At 48.1% G+C, this 17,604-nt stretch overlaps 1 protein-coding gene across 1 annotated transcript; it reads right to left on the reverse strand.

Annotated features, from left to right (window-relative positions):
* Positions 1-217: 217 nt before the first annotated feature.
* Positions 218-15,140, reverse strand: LOC142362604 (coiled-coil domain-containing protein 30-like). Its single transcript, XM_075432039.1, has 17 exons — positions 15,036-15,140; positions 14,893-14,991; positions 14,090-14,230; positions 12,165-12,302; positions 11,713-11,791; positions 11,188-11,344; positions 9,907-10,153; positions 7,988-8,161; positions 7,471-7,680; positions 6,639-6,796; positions 5,465-5,612; positions 4,782-4,903; positions 3,537-3,678; positions 2,819-2,955; positions 2,422-2,536; positions 1,319-1,386; positions 218-598 (listed from the first exon to the last, which is right to left on the reverse strand). The coding sequence occupies exons 1-17, from the start codon at positions 15,138-15,140 to the stop codon at positions 385-387; spliced, it is 2,454 nt and encodes an 817-aa protein (XP_075288154.1). The 3' UTR covers positions 218-384.
* Positions 15,141-17,604: the final 2,464 nt, after the last annotated feature.

The raw sequence follows: 17,604 nt of genomic DNA on the forward strand, positions 1-17,604 counted from the left end.
CCCCTTGCACTTGGCCTTTTTCAACTTTTGGCAGCTTGTTGCTTTACTAAGCTTTCTGCTGCTTTACGAAGCTTGCATTTGTTGACTGGACAAGTAATTAGGGCTCTGGGGAAGATATGCTTCACCCCACTCCTCTTCCATTTGACTGAGTTTGTCTACAAATTCCAGCCTCCACGTGGCTCTTGGATCTCACACACATACACACACACACTTGCCGTTGGGTAAGTTGAAAAAAAGCTGTTGAATAATTTAGGTGAAATATATCACAGAAATCACCAGGTCAGTCCATTTGGCAATTCTTCCCCTGCAGTCCTTCTCATCCCATGGCAACAGGAACCCAAAACCTTGCAGTCCAGCTAATATTTTACAAACATTTCTCCCGGTTTAGAAGTTCTCAGAGCTGACACTCTGACTCTCCTCCTGCAGCTGGGAGGCTGTGGTGTCTCCAGGTGAAGCAACATTTAAGTACCCAATCTCAGAAGGTTGAGAGGGGGATAAGGAAAAGGGTGAGTCTTGGCTTTCAGCTTCTCCTTCAGGCTTCATGTCTGGCGTGGCCTTCAGGGTGCTGAGAAAGTCTGGCGGTTCTCTTGATGGGAAGCTGAAAACAAATTTCCTCTCTTAAGTCATTCTGCAAACTTCATCTGACCCTCCATCACCTGCCACAGTCCCAACACTCCTCCCAATGTCTCTGCGAGGCAGTGCAGGGTGATGCTCAATGCCTTTCGCTTGGACTGAGTCTCCGCTACTCCTCCTCCAGCCAAGCAGCTGATGGCCCTCATCTGCCCCAGAACCTACTCAGAGTCTCCGTCACCATCCATAGCACCCAAAGTCTGTAACCAAGCCCACTGTGCTGGATCTCCAGCAAGCAGACAGCAGAGCTACAGAGTCTCTCTGCCTTCTCCTTGCCCATTCTGGCACACATCATGGTTCTCCTGGCTATACCGGTGGAGGAACAGCTCAAGCTCTCCTCCTGCCCCATAGCCTGGGATGTGGGTCACACAGCTCTGGCCAGCAGTGGTCCTCTAAGCCTCGTAACCTCTTGTGTAAAGACACTCCTCCAAAACCACTGTGCGCCAAGCTCATTTCTAAATCCCTGAGATTCAGTGTTCCCTGATACATTTGGAAAATTTTAATTCTCCATCCCATTAGTTTCAGAGTCTTTTTAATACCATTCTCCCTACAATTTGACCAAAGGAAAAAAAAAATTTAAAAAGACCCTTGGAGGTCAAAGCACAGGGTGGAGCAGCCGTAACGCTCAACTTCTCCCTCACCACATGCACAGAGGCATTCCCCGCCGCCTCCTTTTACCCCAAGGTACCTGGTACGGAGAGATGGCAACACTTTACTCTGTGGCTGGTGTTCGGAGAAGTTAACACTCTTCGAGTCCTGGAAGGAGGAACGGAGACTTTCAGAGGGGAAAGTGCGCGTCAGACTCCAAATTTCAACATACGGTCTTGGTCTGCAAAGTGCCCCCAGCTCCACTGCCAGGTCTCCCCAGGACTCCAGCCTCACAGAGGTACTAATCCTAGATCTGTCCTTTGGATCTGAATTCAAACTGAAAAAAAACCCCTAACTAGCCCAGGTGAAACAAACAGAAAGAAAGAAAACCCAGTGGAACACACAGACAGCTCTTGCTGCCAGGCCCCAAACAGCACTTTCATCCTTCACAGCTCATTTCCAACCAAACTGGGCTCCCTCCCAATTTCAAAATGTACCAATAAACTTCCAAATCCACCTCTTTTACCTGAAGAGTTGTTGAAACACATTCTTTCACTTTCCTGGATTTTCCTCCATTTCTCCCCGCAAAGTTCTTCCCTAATTTAGTAGGTCCAAGCCTGAGTTTTTAGGGAAGGCACATCTTCCTTCCCTTCAACATCGTCGAGATTACGGGTCAGCTTGGCCTAAGGTTTTTTGCCTTACAGCAGTAGCGTTCCCAACCACTCCACTATGGGTTATTTCTCCCCATTTTAGAGCTAATTTTAAAAGTAAGGTCTTGCAACAACTCTAGATCTGCACAAAAGCCAAAGAGACGTTTCTGTACTCGCAAAAAGGATCTCGGCTCACAGATGGGGATGGTGCAGCCAAGAGTATTGAGCTTTCAACTCCCCACAGAGTCCCTTCTCACCGACAAAGCCGCTGCAATTTCCTGTGTGTTTGGTGCTCCTTTCCATCCCAACTGGAGGATCGATTTGGCTTTTCTCCAGCACCCTCAGCTACAGCTACAAACACCAACCCTCACTCAAGAGTTCAAGAAGCATCTGGACGACGCTCTTCCTCATTTGGTTTAGTTTTAGGAGTTGAACTCGATAATCCTTACGCGTTCCTTCAAACTTGACGTATTCTGTGATTCTCTGATTGACTCGTGGGAGACCTCAGCTCCTGCAACCTGTCTGCGGAAACCAAGTCCTCTCAGAGACTCACTTCCATGGTGGGAGCGTGGATGCTCCTCAGCGCGTGCTGCGAGGTGGGCACGTGGTCAGAGAGATGGAGTTTGCTCTCGTGCAGCCGCACATTCTCCTCGTCCAGGATCTTCACTCTGAGCAAGTGGCACATACAAGGCACAAGTTATTTTCCTTCTGACCATGCTACGTTTCCAAAGGGACATTTTCTTTTTCAACTTCAGGCCTTTTGACCTCCACAACCTCCACCTGTATGCTATGGGTTTTGATGGGGAAAGGGGCTAATTACACCCCACAGCAATTAAAAGCCACAGCACTAGTAACTGGGGTGCAGTTCAGGCTTTCCTCTGGATTTCTTACGAGGAGTAGCCCGTAAAACCGGAGAAGTGCTGGGAAGAGGCACAGACATCACTGTTTACCTGCTCTGCAGGGTGGCAGCCGTAGACCGGTTGCTCCAAGGCATTTCCTCTTGGTCAGATATCTTCTGGAGGAGCCGTCTTCTTTCCTGGAGTAATTTCTCGTTCTCGGCGGTGATCTGTGCAATCAGCACCTTCCCCTGAGCATTGTTGCAGAAGGAAACAAACACCAGTGGTTACACTTTTCTCTTCTCTGCCCTCTGTAAACCTTGAGGTGCTCTGCCAAAGGGGTCACCACCAAGCATGTTCACTCCTAGAAGCGATACACTATTTGATGTAACATGCACCAAAAAGTGGCTTCTGAGTCACTTCCCATCAGTAACATCTCTAAGGCGAAAGACGACGGAGCTTAGGCAGTTTCTGAATGGGATATGAGGACACGGATTCCCCGCAAGGGCAAACTTGAGCCAGGAATTTCCTTTTGGCTTCTAGTTCCTACGAGGATGGGCTAGTGGCCCTTGGCACTGCCAGCCGCTTCCCAGGGCTGCATCAGTCCTGCCCACGGAGCAGGAGCAGCACATGGGGCATTGCTCGCTGTGCTCCGACCCTCAGGCCGGTTAACCGTGCTATCCCGTTACCTGCAAACCAGCTGTTCCTAAACCTCACCTCTTTGATTTCCTACGCTGCATCTCTTTTTGGAAGCAGGGATGCTCCCGCAGAGACCCTACAGCCTGCTCCCCTGCCTTCCCTCGCAGGAGCCGCCCTCGATGAGTTCTCTCACCTTTTCCACCTGGAGCTTTGACTCGCTGAGCTCATTTTCAAGCTGCTTAATTCTGCTGTCCCTTTGTTTCACCTCGTGGATAAAGGTCTCCTTGGCTCTCCAGATCTTGTCTTTGTGGCGGAGCTGCATTTTGTTATATTTCCTGAGGAGGCAGAGACAAAGCGTCAGGCTGTGAAATGCCTTTGTGTTCTGGGTCAAGATCAAGGCAGGACATGTCCTGTATTTCTTCAGGCTCTCCAAAGCCTGGAGCGGGAGCCTCAGCCATCTACGCAGCTCCTTTTGGCTGCACAGCTAAAGGCAGAATGAGCACGCTGACTTTCTGGACTACGTCTTTCACCGATCAGTTCGGGGTTTTTTTGTTGTTGTTGCAAAAGTTTATATTGTGAAGTGTCACCCAAATGGAAACTGACTGAAGGACCAAAAGAATTCCCAAAACTGACTCCCAGCTTTACAAATCCTTGTGCTCACCACTCTCAGCTCTTTATACCAATCAGAGTTATAAATTCACCAAAATTGGAAGTAACGGGGAAAGGGCAAGCTCTTTATCTGGGTGGGGAGGTGGGTGGATAAGGGAAATTACTCGTGTATGAGGGAAAAAGGCTGAAAAAGAAGAATCCTACACGGCAAGGGTCAGGCAAACAGGCCGCAGAAAGAGCTACTTCAGTGGGCACTTCTTAGAGCTGCGACACTGGGGTTAAATATCTGTCTCTACTGAGACTTGTGATCATTGCTCATCCCCTCAAAAGTGTCCCATTTAGGCAGTGTTCTTGTTTATTTTTATCCAGCTGAGACAGAAGGGAAAATAACATCAAAAAAAGAAAAAAAAAGAAAAATCTCTACCACATAACAGATATTTGCCCACGTTTGCTCAAAACTCATGACAAAAAGGCTACTGTGCTTCAAATTAGATCAAAAGCGCTCTGGGAAGAAACGAGCAGCTCCACAGGGCGTCTCCGCCGGTGCCAGACCGTGAGCAGCAGTGCCTCCAGCCCTTCCTGGGCACCCCTTCGCTTTCTGCGCTGTCTTCAGCTGCCAAGGAGAACAAGACAGCAGATGCGTGACGTGTAACACAACTGCATGAGGGGCGTTGGGATAAGGCAGACCTCCCGGTGCTAAATGCCTCGAACAGGAGAGACAAGAAAGGCTACAGGGCAGTCGAATCCAGTGTCATGGCCAGACACCCGAACGGCGGGTCCTGGGTGGGTTTTTTTGTGCCGACACATACCCTGCCGCTTCAGCCGGTACCTGACACACAGATCCTTCTGGTTCAGGAGACCGACTCCTTCCTCGTAAAGGGCTTTGTTTTCATCCTTCAGCAGTGAAAGTTGCTCTGAAAGCTTCTGGTTCTCCTTCTGACACTGGAGGTGCTGGAAAACATCTATTTTTTATTTGTGTACCTGTGTCCTCAGCTGTAGGGGTCCCTCTGCCTCTTGTCAGTCTGGTCTCCAAAGCTTCTCTTCATAAATCCTACTGGTTCCCACCACAGATAACACCCACCCATTCTGCCTCCCAAGGCCACTGCCTCCTCCCCTTACAGAAGGGAGAGTGGGGACTTCTGTGCTGCTAGGGGGGCTTCCACAGCGAGGCAATGCGTCCTCCCACTGCCAAGATTTTCCTGCAAAAACCTCCACGCTCTGAAAGGAAAGGGGAAGAAGCCACCAAGTCCTCCTCGTCTGCCCTCAGAGCTGCATTCCCAGGAAGCCTACATGAGATGGGATGGTGCTTTTTCTCCAGCTCCTCTTTAAATCAGTGGGATCTGCAAGAGTTCAGCACCTGGCTGGATGTGACCCTGTTTCAGCAGTTCCCAGGTGCAGGTTTCACACTGGGATGGTCCCATTTTTCCCCTAGAGCTCAGTGGTCTGCTCTGGAGTCAGCCAACAGCACAGCACCCCCATGGGTGGTGAGGACCCACCCATGCTACAGCTCACCTCCCTTGAGTCAGTTTTCTTCTCGTCTTCTAGGACGTGCAGAGTCTTAGCCTGCAGCTCCACGTGCATCTTGGCCAGCGATGCCTCCGTCTCCCGCAAGTGCTGGAGCTGCTGCCGCAGCTCCTCCACCTGCTGCTCCAGGAGCTTCCTCAAAGCATGTTGGTGTGACAGTGATACACCGACGTGGAGGCCAGCCCGTGACGTGCCACCATGAATTCAAGGCTGGCTGCAATCTAGAAAACAATGCACTGCTCTGCACCTGCCCCGGGCAACGCTGGGAGTAGAAAGAAATCATCCTGGTTGTCCCCATGTCCCAGTGGCATGTCAAAGGGTACTCCTCAGTACAAGAAGGACATTGAGGGGCTGGAGCGTGTCCAGAGAAGGGCAGCGAGGATGGGCAGGGGTCTGGAGAACAGGTCTGATGAGGAGCGGCTGAGGGAGCTGGGGCTGTTCAGTCTGGAGAAGAGGAGGCTGAGGGGAGACCTTCTCGCTCTCTGCAGCTCCCTGACAGGAGGGCGCAGTGAGGAGGGGTTGGTCTCTTCTCCCAGGTAAACAGCGATAGGACGAGAGGCAATGGCCTCAAGCTGTGTCAGGAGAGGTTTAGATTGGATATTGGAAAAAATGTCTTTACTGAGAGAGTGGTCAGGCCTTGGACCAGGCTGCCCAGGGAGGTGGTGGAGTCCCCATCCATTGGAGGGGTTCAAAAAACGTGTGGACGTGGTGCTTCAGGACATGGTTTAGCAGGCATGGTGGGGTTGGGTTGGCGGTTGGACTTGATGATCTTAGAGGTCTTTTCCAACCTTCATGATTCCATGGTTCTGTGTGATGATTCTAAGAGGTATCATCAAACCCAGCTGCACAGGAAGGGGGACTGCCAGTGTCTAGACGGCAGACCAAATCACTGGGTTGGCAGGAGGGGCCCGGCACTTTCTGAGGCAGCTGAAGTCTCCAAAAATCTTTAAAATCTCAAAGAGGGGACCCTGTGGAGCTCTGCCAGGGGCACTGGCAGGTCAAAAGGAGAGATAGGAGGTGAAACCAGCGGTGCAGTGACTGTGAGCCTGCTTCAGGCCAGGCATGGAGCTGCAGGATGTACCTAGACAGCTGGCCCAGCACCGTTTGCTGGCCCAGCACCTGCCCTCCGCACGCAGCACAGGCCTTAGCCAGCTCTGTGTACCTTTTCAGCTGTTCCTTGTGAAGTTCTTGCTGCACATGAGCTTCATTGTCCCGGGCCTCCTTCAATTCCTCCTCCAGGAGCTTCTTGTCTGAAACACTGGCCTCTACCAGCAGGAGTTGGTATTGGGAATCTTTTAGCTTTTGCTGGAGTTTTGAAATCTTGGATTAAAACTGGACACAGATTAAACTTTTTGAATTTACAGGATGGTATCTGAATGCAAGGGATTGAACTCCCTTTGATCCCTCAGTATCTGAGTCGTGGGAATGAAAGATTTGCTCACCCCTACTCAGAAGTACTTCTTAATGGACTTTGACACAAAGACATACAAAGTAAAACATTTCCAACCGCTACCAGATTTTGGATCAGATACTATGTCATGAATCAGCAACAATCCTTTTTACACCTAATTTGATCCCGCACACTTCAAAATCGAATCCAACGACCAGAGCAGGAACGTGGCAGAATCGATGCCGTGGAAAACACAAGCTTTTGCGATTTACCAGATAGCAAACAGCAGCAAATCTCCTCGGCAAGAACATGATCCAGGCTCCCGGTGTCTGCCAGCCCTGCTGCCTCTATGTTGAGAGATACTGAGCTTTAGAGAGAGGAGTCTGAGCCACTAGATTTGGCTTCTAATTGTCTTCATTATACTCCCACTAATAACAGATGTTTTTCCTGAAATATTTAGCCACGTGATCTCAAAAAGGACTAGCAACACGGACTTCAGGGAACCGACCCATGAGCTGCTAGTGCTTCTTCTTTCTGAACTACAGCTGCACAAAACTGCTGAAAAACATACCTCCCGTTAGCGTAGGTCACACTGACGAGTTGCCTTTTTTTGTGCTTCGCATGCTTTGGATTTCTCCTGTGCAAGTTTCTCTTGCAGACCGCTCTGCACTTCATCGGCCTGGGAGCACTTTAGGAGCTCTTGTTCGAGTTCTTTGACCTTCTGCTGGCTTTTTTCCCACTGTGCTGAGAGAGAGGAGCACGTTTCAGTTGTGTCCGAGAGTTTTGCCTGGGCTTGCTTCAGCTCAGCTTTGACCTGAGTTTCAAAAGAGGAAAAAAAAATTAAATTTGCACTTTAATATGTATCACCTGAAATACCTTGATCGGGAAAGGGGCAACAGGATTACTGAGCGGCGAAGAATAGAGAACTACAGGGAGCAGCACGTTTTATTTGGAGGCGGTGCAATTTCTGTGGAGCTGAGACACAGCATGCTTGAGAGCCCCAGGTACTGCACGGACAAATGCAAACGAAGCCCAGCCTGTTGATCGGCACCTCAGACCTCCCACAGCCTGTAAAACGATGCGATGCTCTCCTCAAACAGTTCTCCCTGCTCTCTTCCTACCTTGGTGCACTCCTGCTGGAGCAACAGGTTTTGCTTTTGTAAGTCGACGTTCTTCTCCCTTTCGTATCTCAGCTCCCTCTCGGCTGAGCTGCACAAGTTCTGAACGCGACGCAAGTCCTGCCACAGTTGCTGCATCTTTTCCTCCTGCTGCCGGAATCTCTCGTCGGACAGACTCTGCAGGAACAGCGAAACGACACAGGTTACCTGGAAATCAACTGCAAGGAAAGATAAAGACTGGCCGTTAAGAAAGGCAGAGGTATGCCAGTGGCATTTAAGGGCATTTAAGGAGGAAGATGGGTAAAGCCAGGCAAGCATTTCCTCTGCCCCCATACTACGTCCTGCTCCCTACCCTGTCCATCCCCTCCGAGAAGCTGATACAACTCTTGCAGTTGAGGGAGAAGATGCAAAAACCTGGAGGAGGGAACAAATCCCTGTTAAAACTTACCTGTCAAACAAAAGCCACACCACCCAGGCTGCTCTTCACTCTTGGCCCAGAGTCTCACTGAGGCAGATAAGCAAAGCAAGTCCTGGCAGCGCTACGGGGACAGACACGCTGGTACAATGTGACCGCAGCCTGGGCACCATGAAAGGGTCACCAACGGCCTATGGTGGCTTTTGGAAGATAACTGAGCTCCGTATGATCTCGATCCCTGCATCTGATGGAGCTTCACAGAGATTTTAGACCCCTCTGCTTAAGGCAGGTTGCTTTTTCCCTGCATCCAGGTGTGTGAACTCTCCACGCAGCTGGAGGTGGAGTCCCAAAAATCTCTGCAGCTCAAAGCTACAAATCGGGAGCTTCCCACATCTGGCGTATGAAAACCTTTCTTCCCAGCATCACTTTCGGCCATCTGTTGATCTGCATTTCCGCTTTGCGTCTTCACCCTCTGTTCTTGGGACCAGACGAAATCCACTGAAGATCAAGCTTCCCTTCTAAGATAAATCCCCAGATAAATTCCCGAGCTGGCAAGTCTTCATCCAGCACTGTGCAGTCCGGCCAGGTCATTTGTCCTCGAGATCATTTAGGTTTTGTGGGGCTTTTCCCCGCCTGCTTCTGTTGGGATCCTCTTCAGCAGCCCCTCTATACCTCGTATTTTACTTTGGTGTTCTGTAACTGTACAGATTTGCTGTTCCTTGGTATCGGCACAACTCTGATCCTCTCCCTTCCACTCTCCTGCCTATGCAGGCCACCCTGTCCTCTCTTCTCTTACAAACTCTTCCATGGAATCCCTGTTCCTCCTCAGAATCCCCATCCTGGGTACCTTCCTCAATCCTTCCCCTTTTGGCAGGGCTCGCTGCCCTTCCCTTTCTTTTTTAGATCACACAGTAAGAAAGGTGAACAAATTGCATTTAAAACACAGCTAAACGTAGTGATAACTACGGGTGTTGCCTGCCACCTGGTAGAGCAATGGGAGAGCAGTAACTGAGACAGGGGCATGGGGCACAGCAAACCCCAGCTGCTTGCAAGCTGCCGCTGCGGAGCAGCAGTTGTGGGACGAGTTCAGACACCGAGCATAAGGGCAGAAAATGGCAAGGAGGAGCAGGGAAGTGGAACACCTTCTGCCTACAGCAAGAGCAAGACCGCTGCGGGAACAGCGAGCCAGCTCCGTGCCTCACGATGCTAAAAGGAGTTGAGAAAGAGCTCCAAAAAGGTTTAAAACATTGAAAGACTGCGTAACTTCTTTCTTTCATGCACACCAAGGGGGCCCTTCAGTTTATCCAAGCTCCCACTATGTCCATAAACATAACGGGAGGAAATGACAACACTCGTATTTTCCAATCATTTTCCCCAAGGAAATCAGTCAGCCTCACATCCCCCCTACACGCTAACAGCACAGAACTGGCTTCCAGTCCATTTTACTTTGGTTTTGCCACCAAACTGGTGAAAAGGAGCACGGTGCAGATGGCAAAGCTGCCCGTACCTGTTTAACTCTCCCATCCGAACTGCCTGCAGAGCTCTGCGACACGAGTAACCCGTTTTCTCTGAGCACCGTGCCTCGGTTTGTCCTCAAAGTCTCTCCAAGCATGCCATCACCCCGCTCCCGGGTAGTCAGAAGATCTTGTTTTAGCTGGACAATTTCTTCCAGTAACAACAGTTTTTCTTCGTTGCTCTCTTTTAGATGCTTTTCTAGCTCCTCCCTCTTCTTGTTGCTTTCTACTAATTCAGAACTTGAAGTAGAAATAGTAAAGGAGAGAGATAACGATGCACATCCAAGGGAAAACACCCTCTGAAGGGGAAAAACTTGGGATAGGAAAGTCCAGCGAAACACTCAAGGCAACGCTCAAGTGTCTTGGGAGGCTCCAAAGGGAAATGAATCCCAGGTCTAGCAGTTCTGGGCAAGGGTCAGTCTGCCCTGGACACCGGCCCACGAAACCACGTGCATCCAAAGGGTCAGCTCTCAGTCACTCACGTGCAGGCTAACTGCTGGCTAAGGAAACACTCGCGTGGGGCCACGTCAGCTGCTCTGCGCTCACAAGCGGCAGAGAAGCGCTCGCACAGCGCCTCGCTGGGTGGAAGTACGGGCCCAGGTCTCCCGATCGAGCTGTCTAACTTTCCTCAATCTAAACTCTGTGTCCTTATAAGCTAACCTACCTGTCTTATCCCGGTTTTACTTTACCTCAGTACCTAGTTATCTAGGTAAATTTAGCTGACTGTAACTATACCGGATTTAATCCAAGCTTTTACTTACTAATGAGAGCCTGAGCATGGATGCTCCAACTCCAAATTTCTATTGATCTACTGAAAAGGGGAGTCAGGGAACCTGTAAGAGCTTTATTTACAACCCCGACCCCTGCCCTGCAAGGACAACCAAAATCCACAGCAGGATGCTGGCAGCAGTTAGCCCCGAGGAGCCCAAGCCCACGACGGGAGCTCTTGAGGACCATGCTAGTCCAAATATTGCCTCGCTCCAAGAGAAGCGGCCTCCTCCCTAAGGACAGCTCTCACTTAGGCCGTACAGAATCTGGAATAGTGGGAGGAAAAAAGGTTTACACCTGACTGATCAGGATGTCACTAAGGGAAACGCTTATTCACCAGAATCTCTACAGAGAGCTGCTTACACACCAAGGAAGACGCAAAGCTACTGTGCCCATTTTTGCCAGAAGCAGCACTACAGGGATTTAAAAAAGAAAAAAAAAACAACTAAAAACTTAGTCAGCAAAGATAAGGAGCAGAAAGTACCACAGACTTTGTTAAGGTTTACCAGAGCAGCTCTTGTTCATCCCTCAAGTTTTTGATCTGTTCTTCCAAAAATCCTACTTTAGCCATCTGTTCTTCATACGTCTTTTCATCTGTACATAGACCTTCATGTTTCTGCTCAAGTTTGTGAATCTGTTCTCTTTCTTGTAGGAGTTCAGAGACTTGTAAGGTCAGAAAACACCACGACTTTGATCTTCTTCGGTCTCACAGAAATCTTTTGAGCAGTTTAAGGCAATCTGGGGACTCCATCAAGATACGGTTTGTGATTCTGTAGCTAAATTATGGTAGTTCTTCACCCTTGAAGAGAGATGTGCAAGTCCTTTTTCCTGCATGGGAAGTAGCTGTGTGTAAACTATCATCAAATCACATTTCTGTATTTGATTCCATCCTTCTGTTGCCCATCTGTAGCACTCAGGGCTTTACAACACGTGCCACATTTCTTTACCGAACCAGCAATTCTTGGGAAAGAGTACAAAGCGTGTGTTCAGCTGTCTTGCACAGAGATCATCCTCCATCCAAGGCAACCCACCACAACTTTCTGCGGACGGCTGCTCTCCGCTTTCAACGTCACCTACTGCCTTAATACCAGGCAATGGCAGACCCAGAACCTGAGACATGAAGAGAAGATGCCAAGAAAATAAAAGAGGCAAGAAAGGCAGGCACGAGGAATGCATAAGGACAAGGGAAATGCCACAGTGGACTGGAACCACAATTTGCCTTGTCCAATGTCCCCTGCTAAGCAGTGGTGAACCCAAATCCTTCAAAGAAAAATGTTATTAATCCCACTAATGCTAGCAATGACTTTGACTCCTAAAGCTTTTTAATCAATAGTTCTTCCTGAGCGTATGCTAGTACTAGTAGTTCAGTTCCAGGTCTTCTCATCTACACCAAGATGAATTTGTTTACATTTGAGCAGCACACACTAGCAGCTTCTGTCTGCATCAGACACCAGAACAACCTGGATTTCTCTACATTTCTCACCTCTGCATCTAACAAAGCATTATTTCTTTGTAGCTTCTCATAGGATACATTAATGAGATCCCTGCTCGCTGATGTTCTTTGGAGGCTCGGGAAGTCATTACAATGGCTTGTAAACTCTGATTTTGAGTCAGGCAGCCCCTGGTGAGGAAACAACAGGAGTTAGCGGATGTAATACACCTCTAACTACAAGCTCAGAAAAGGCTTTCTCCTCTCAAATGTTCATAAACATCTTAAAAACAAGAAGAGAGTTCCAAACAAATGCAAAGAACTCTTTGTATAGCATCACTTCATAGCACATCATTAAAATGCACAAGAACAAAATAGTATCCAATTTACTCACCCATTCTATGTGTTGGACCTCCTGATAAACACAACATTGAACAACCTCAAATCTTGACCACAGATGGGTATCACCCATGAGAACCCAACGATTTTATGCCAGGCTAACTTCCAGCACTCCTTTGGTAAATGATTCGTCCCAATACAGCTACTCCGGCAAAAGGGAATGAACCCATTTGTGAAGTCAGGAATCCCACCAAACACAGGCAAAGTTCTCTATTTGAAAGACCGTTACAGCCACCCAGTCTCAAAAAGGTCATTGGATGATCCCTTTGATGGAAAAATAGTCCTCTCCTTAGGCAAAACCACCGGCCAACCGGTGGCTGAATTCCAACCAAACTTCCAGGGATGTATGACTCTGATTAAAAGGTCCTTGGACCATGAGTAGATGGAACTACTGGGAGGCAAAGGGACTCTTCACGTTTTCCTCAGCACCCCCCAAATCAGACAGTTCCTTTTCATATCTATATTCATGGACTGGCCTAGCCCCTTCCTCAACTGTTCTTCGGTAAGGCTTAGTCTGCATCCTGAGCTTTCACAAAGTGAATTTGTTGTCTTGTGGCACTGCAGAAGTCCTGTCCTCTAGATGCCACTCTTCCTCCAGTAAGACTCTCCTGTATGTGCAGCTGCGCAAACAGTTCAGGACTTTCATTGTTCTTTACTTACAATCAAGGAAGTGATATGCTTTAAGGCCTCTCAGAGTGCTAAAAAATGGGGTTTGCAATAGCTGTAAACGCCGCCTTTGCCAGTCTCCCTCGGGTCCCCCTTGTCTGCCTGATCCAGGTCACAGATCCGCAGCTCTCCTAAATTTTCAGCCCTTGTGCAATTTTGCTGGCATCACACGCTCTCTGTGCTCTGCGGCCCAACTGGAAGAGCAACAGCAACTCTCCCAGCAGAGATCAACCCACCAGAAGTCTACCTAGCAGTTAAATTACTTCAAGCAAAGCGTACGGAGGTCTGCAGGGCACATAACAAAAAGCAGCACTGAGATCCCAGCAAGCTGTTCATCTAGATTTCTGTGACTCTCAGGTGTTCTCACTTCTTGTCAGGCCATGTTCTGCTTAAGAAAGAGTACTACTGATATGAAAGGGGACCCGTGTTAAATGGATTCAGAATTAGCCAGTTGACTGAACCCAGAAAAACAGTTGCTGCTAACGGGTAACTGTGGTGCTGCTCTGCGGGGAGGTCTTGGCTCAAATCTACAAGTGCCCTGCCATGTTGTGACATGGAGAGGCGAAGGCTCATGATCATGAGCCTTACGATCACAAATAACTCCGCAATAAATACCCAAGTTCGAAACCTTCCACTCTGTCCTCTAGAGAAGGGGGCTTTGGCTACAAACTTTGAATTACTGATTTGTAATTAGATTCATTGAAAGGAAAAATATATTACAGAGTTAGAGACAGTTCTGTTAAAGCAGATGGATTTAAAACCATCGGCCAAAGAGGCTTTGAAACTGGCTGGACTGGAGAGGTGCATCAAGAGGAGTCAAGCAATGCACTTGGAGGGCAGCTGGCGATGTTTCATGGAGTCATCCAAAGGCAGCTGCCTCCTGCCGGGAGACCCACTGCAGGAGCTACACCCACCTGGCTGCCCAGTGCCTTCTTCTCAGCCTTCAGGTCTTCTCTTAACAGTTCAAGCTCAGATGCAAGTTGCTTTCTCCGTTCTCTCTGCTCTCCCAGCTGACTTCCTAACTTTTCTATCGTCTCCTGACAGCTTTCCAGCATCTGCAACAAGCAAAATTGAGTCACTTCTACAGCATCATTTACTCTAGCAAAAGAGAAAAAAATTGCAGAAAATGTGTCTCCTAGAGAGCAAGGATAGGAAAAACAGTTCTCAGAAGCTGCCAGCAGGATTCCTGCACATTATACCCAGGGCTGGCTTGACATCTCTGCGGGCCTGGGGCCTCCCCCTGACCCAAGATACCCTGGGAAGGTCCTCTCCCACATGCGATAAGCTCTGCCTGGCTTACACACCGGCAGATCCAATCGTCTGGCTGGCAAGTGACCAATGGGCAGTAATGCCTGTCCCAAACCGGCTGGGAAACAGCCTTGTAAACACACCGACGCGCTGCCCAGGTTTCACTAAACCCCAAAGAAGAGTCAAGCCCCTTTTGATGTGTAAACCCTTCACCCTCACTGGGAAGTCAACAGGCTCCACAGGGCTGAAGGCAAGACAACCTCACAGGAGAGATGAGTTATCGGGGAGATGAGTTATCGGGGAGATAGCGTTGGCACGTTGGCTGCTCTCCTCCCGAGACATCCGTCGGTCTTACATGAGCCGAGGGGCCAGAAATTCTCAGAAGACGGTGACAAAGAGCATACACGGGAGATGCTCATTTAATACGTTTCTAAAAAATACAGTTCGTTTCCCAGGGAAAACCTCTTACCTCTTCCATCTCTTGTGCTCCAGACGATGCCTCTTCTTCCTCACTCTTCTCAGGTTTGTTCTTCTGCGCTTCAAGTAACTCCATTTCTAAACTTGTGATCTAAACATAGACAAGCCACGAGTTAAAACCAAACCAGTACTCACAACTAGTGAGGACTCTGGGCTTGAGCCAGCAAAACGCTGACCTCTGCGCTTCTCCTGGCAGGGAAGAGTTTGTCTGGACAAGTGCTCGCTCTGCGTTTGCACCATCCATCCCCCCACCCCGAGGCAGCTACCTTTGTGGGGCATCTCTTGGGAACGATTATTAGTCCTGCAGTCTTAAAGGGCTTACAGGAGCCAGGAGCAGCCCAGCTTCTCCTCCCCGTTACAGTTCCTTTTGCAAAGCCCCAGTCTTGGCACTCGCAGCTGGTTTGTGCTGGTTTTCTTATTTCTAAGCCTTCACGCTGGCCTCCCCAACTGCCCGAGCTGGGAGACGGACCCGGAGTAACGATGAAATCTCAATGTGAGTTTGATCGTTCTCCTTTATTAGTCAGCAAAACAAGGTTTATATAGCAAAGCAGTTACAGCCTCTGATTGGTTAGTTATCTTCACCATATATAGTCAAAATAGCTACAACTCGCTGTGATTGGTGCAGAGCTGCATCTCGATGCGGAAGCGACGATAAGGCAGGAAGCAACAACGTGGCAGTCCCCCTGCTCCAGTGTTCCGTGTTCGCCACTCTACTTCTGTAGCAGTGTTCCGTGTTCACTACTTTCAAGGTCTGTCTCCGTAACCAAGCCTGGGTTGCTCAACCGCACCAAACTATGTCCCCTCACGTCCAGCCAGGACTCCACAATTCCCCCTTTTTGTTTTTTGAGCAAGCCAGGTATAGTTGATGAGGTTGTTGAGGATGATGAGAGCTGACATACTTTTGGTTTTCAGCTTGCTACCACTTTTTCAGAGGCCCACACAAACTACAGTACTAACAGATATAAGAACACAAATGCTAATTGAAGACATAGAGATGTGAAGTGCATACCATAACTTGCTGGATATAAAGAAAGATCAAATTAACTTGAGAATGATACATACTGATAGTAAATCTGTTACCTAGCATATGGGTGTAGATTGATTTACTTGCATTCAATTTTCTTGCTGGATTTACTTGTATCCAACTTTCTTCCTGTGTGGATGGTGGGACTAAAGTACCGCTTGACCACAACATATCATTATTGTCAATTGGAGGGGATGCATCCCACTGTGTCAGGCGTCGAAATAATGGTGTATCAATAGTATGAGCTCAGTAAACTTGTACTTGGATTATAGGTATACTCATCACACATACAAACATCCGTAACAGTTAGTATTGGCTATCCATATTAATCACCTAGGTTAAGATCAATGTATCTAGAACTATGACTCATGAACTATATAGGCTAAAATTAATGTACAGAAAAGCATAAAGCTGCAAACATCACCACATCTATTCCCTGCTGCGTCAAATGCTTCTGAGTCTTGATAAATCAGAGTCCAAATACAACAGTCTGAAGTCAAAAACAAGAAATAGTCAATACCTGCAGAACTTACCAAACCAAAAGACACAAAACAGTTACTTAGTCCAGACAAATCCGTTAGATCACAGAAACCAAATAAATCCATCAGATCACAGAAATACAAACACGGTAACATAAAACCACATGTTCATGGTCGCGACCACATACACACACACAGGCACACCAAGTTTTCATCATAAATCCAAATATTGCAAAGACAGGACTTACAATAATATTCAACATTTAACAGACAAATTCCCAAGCCTCAGTTTCAGGAAGCATTTAACAGAGAAATTCCCAAGCTTCAGTTTCAGGAAGAATACTCTCAATTCTGGATTAGAAAGTACGCTTTCCCTTCTCGTCAGGGACATAGCTCAATGCTGTGAAGCTTTTACTAGGACTAACAAATAAGCAACAAGAAACAATACTGGAAGGATGCCTTCGCCTTATTAATGGTTCGTGCTCAGAACTTTTTGGTCCAGTGATCAGAGGTTCTCCCCGAGAATCCCTTGGTGCCGGCTGGAGGTCCTGCAATCCCTCGGACCATTGAAGTTCAAGAGCAGCATCCTACCTGGGTACCCAAAATCTATTAATAGAAAGCAGCAAAATAATTAACTTTCTAAAACTTAATGTTGGAGTCCTAGAAAGCAGGCATTCTTTACTGCAGTACTGAACGCACAGGGAATAGTTCTACTCAAATGTGTGTACCGCAAAGACACTCCTATTAGATATTTATGCCACGTTAACATACATAATCATTACATTTCTGCAAAGTACTTATCATTCTCCATTTCTCCCCCCCCCCCCCCCTTTTTTTTTTTTAATTTATATATTAATGTCTTTTGTACATGCATATTGGCACCTCTGGGCAGCTGTCGGGAGCCCTCAGGTGAAGGTTCATACTTTTCCTCATGGTGTCTGCTAGTTGACATTTGCTCTTGTGCAGAAGCAGTTCTAAAATCGTGTATACCGTGTCCTCCAAGATTGCTTCGTTATACAAAAGCTGTTGTGGGAGATAATTGCCAAATATGCAAGGAATGTATTAATTGGTGTGGGTGGTGCACCCACTGCAGTCATCAGAGTACTTGCGTTTGCTGCAATTTTTTCAGTGTTCCCTGTGTAATAGGATCATCCAGAGTGGATCTCTTCTGCTTCCACGTCAGAGGTTGCTCCCTGAGAGT

The sequence above is a fragment of the Opisthocomus hoazin genome, chromosome 10, assembly GCF_030867145.1.
Source record: "Opisthocomus hoazin isolate bOpiHoa1 chromosome 10, bOpiHoa1.hap1, whole genome shotgun sequence".
Lineage (NCBI taxonomy): Eukaryota > Metazoa > Chordata > Aves > Opisthocomiformes > Opisthocomidae > Opisthocomus > Opisthocomus hoazin.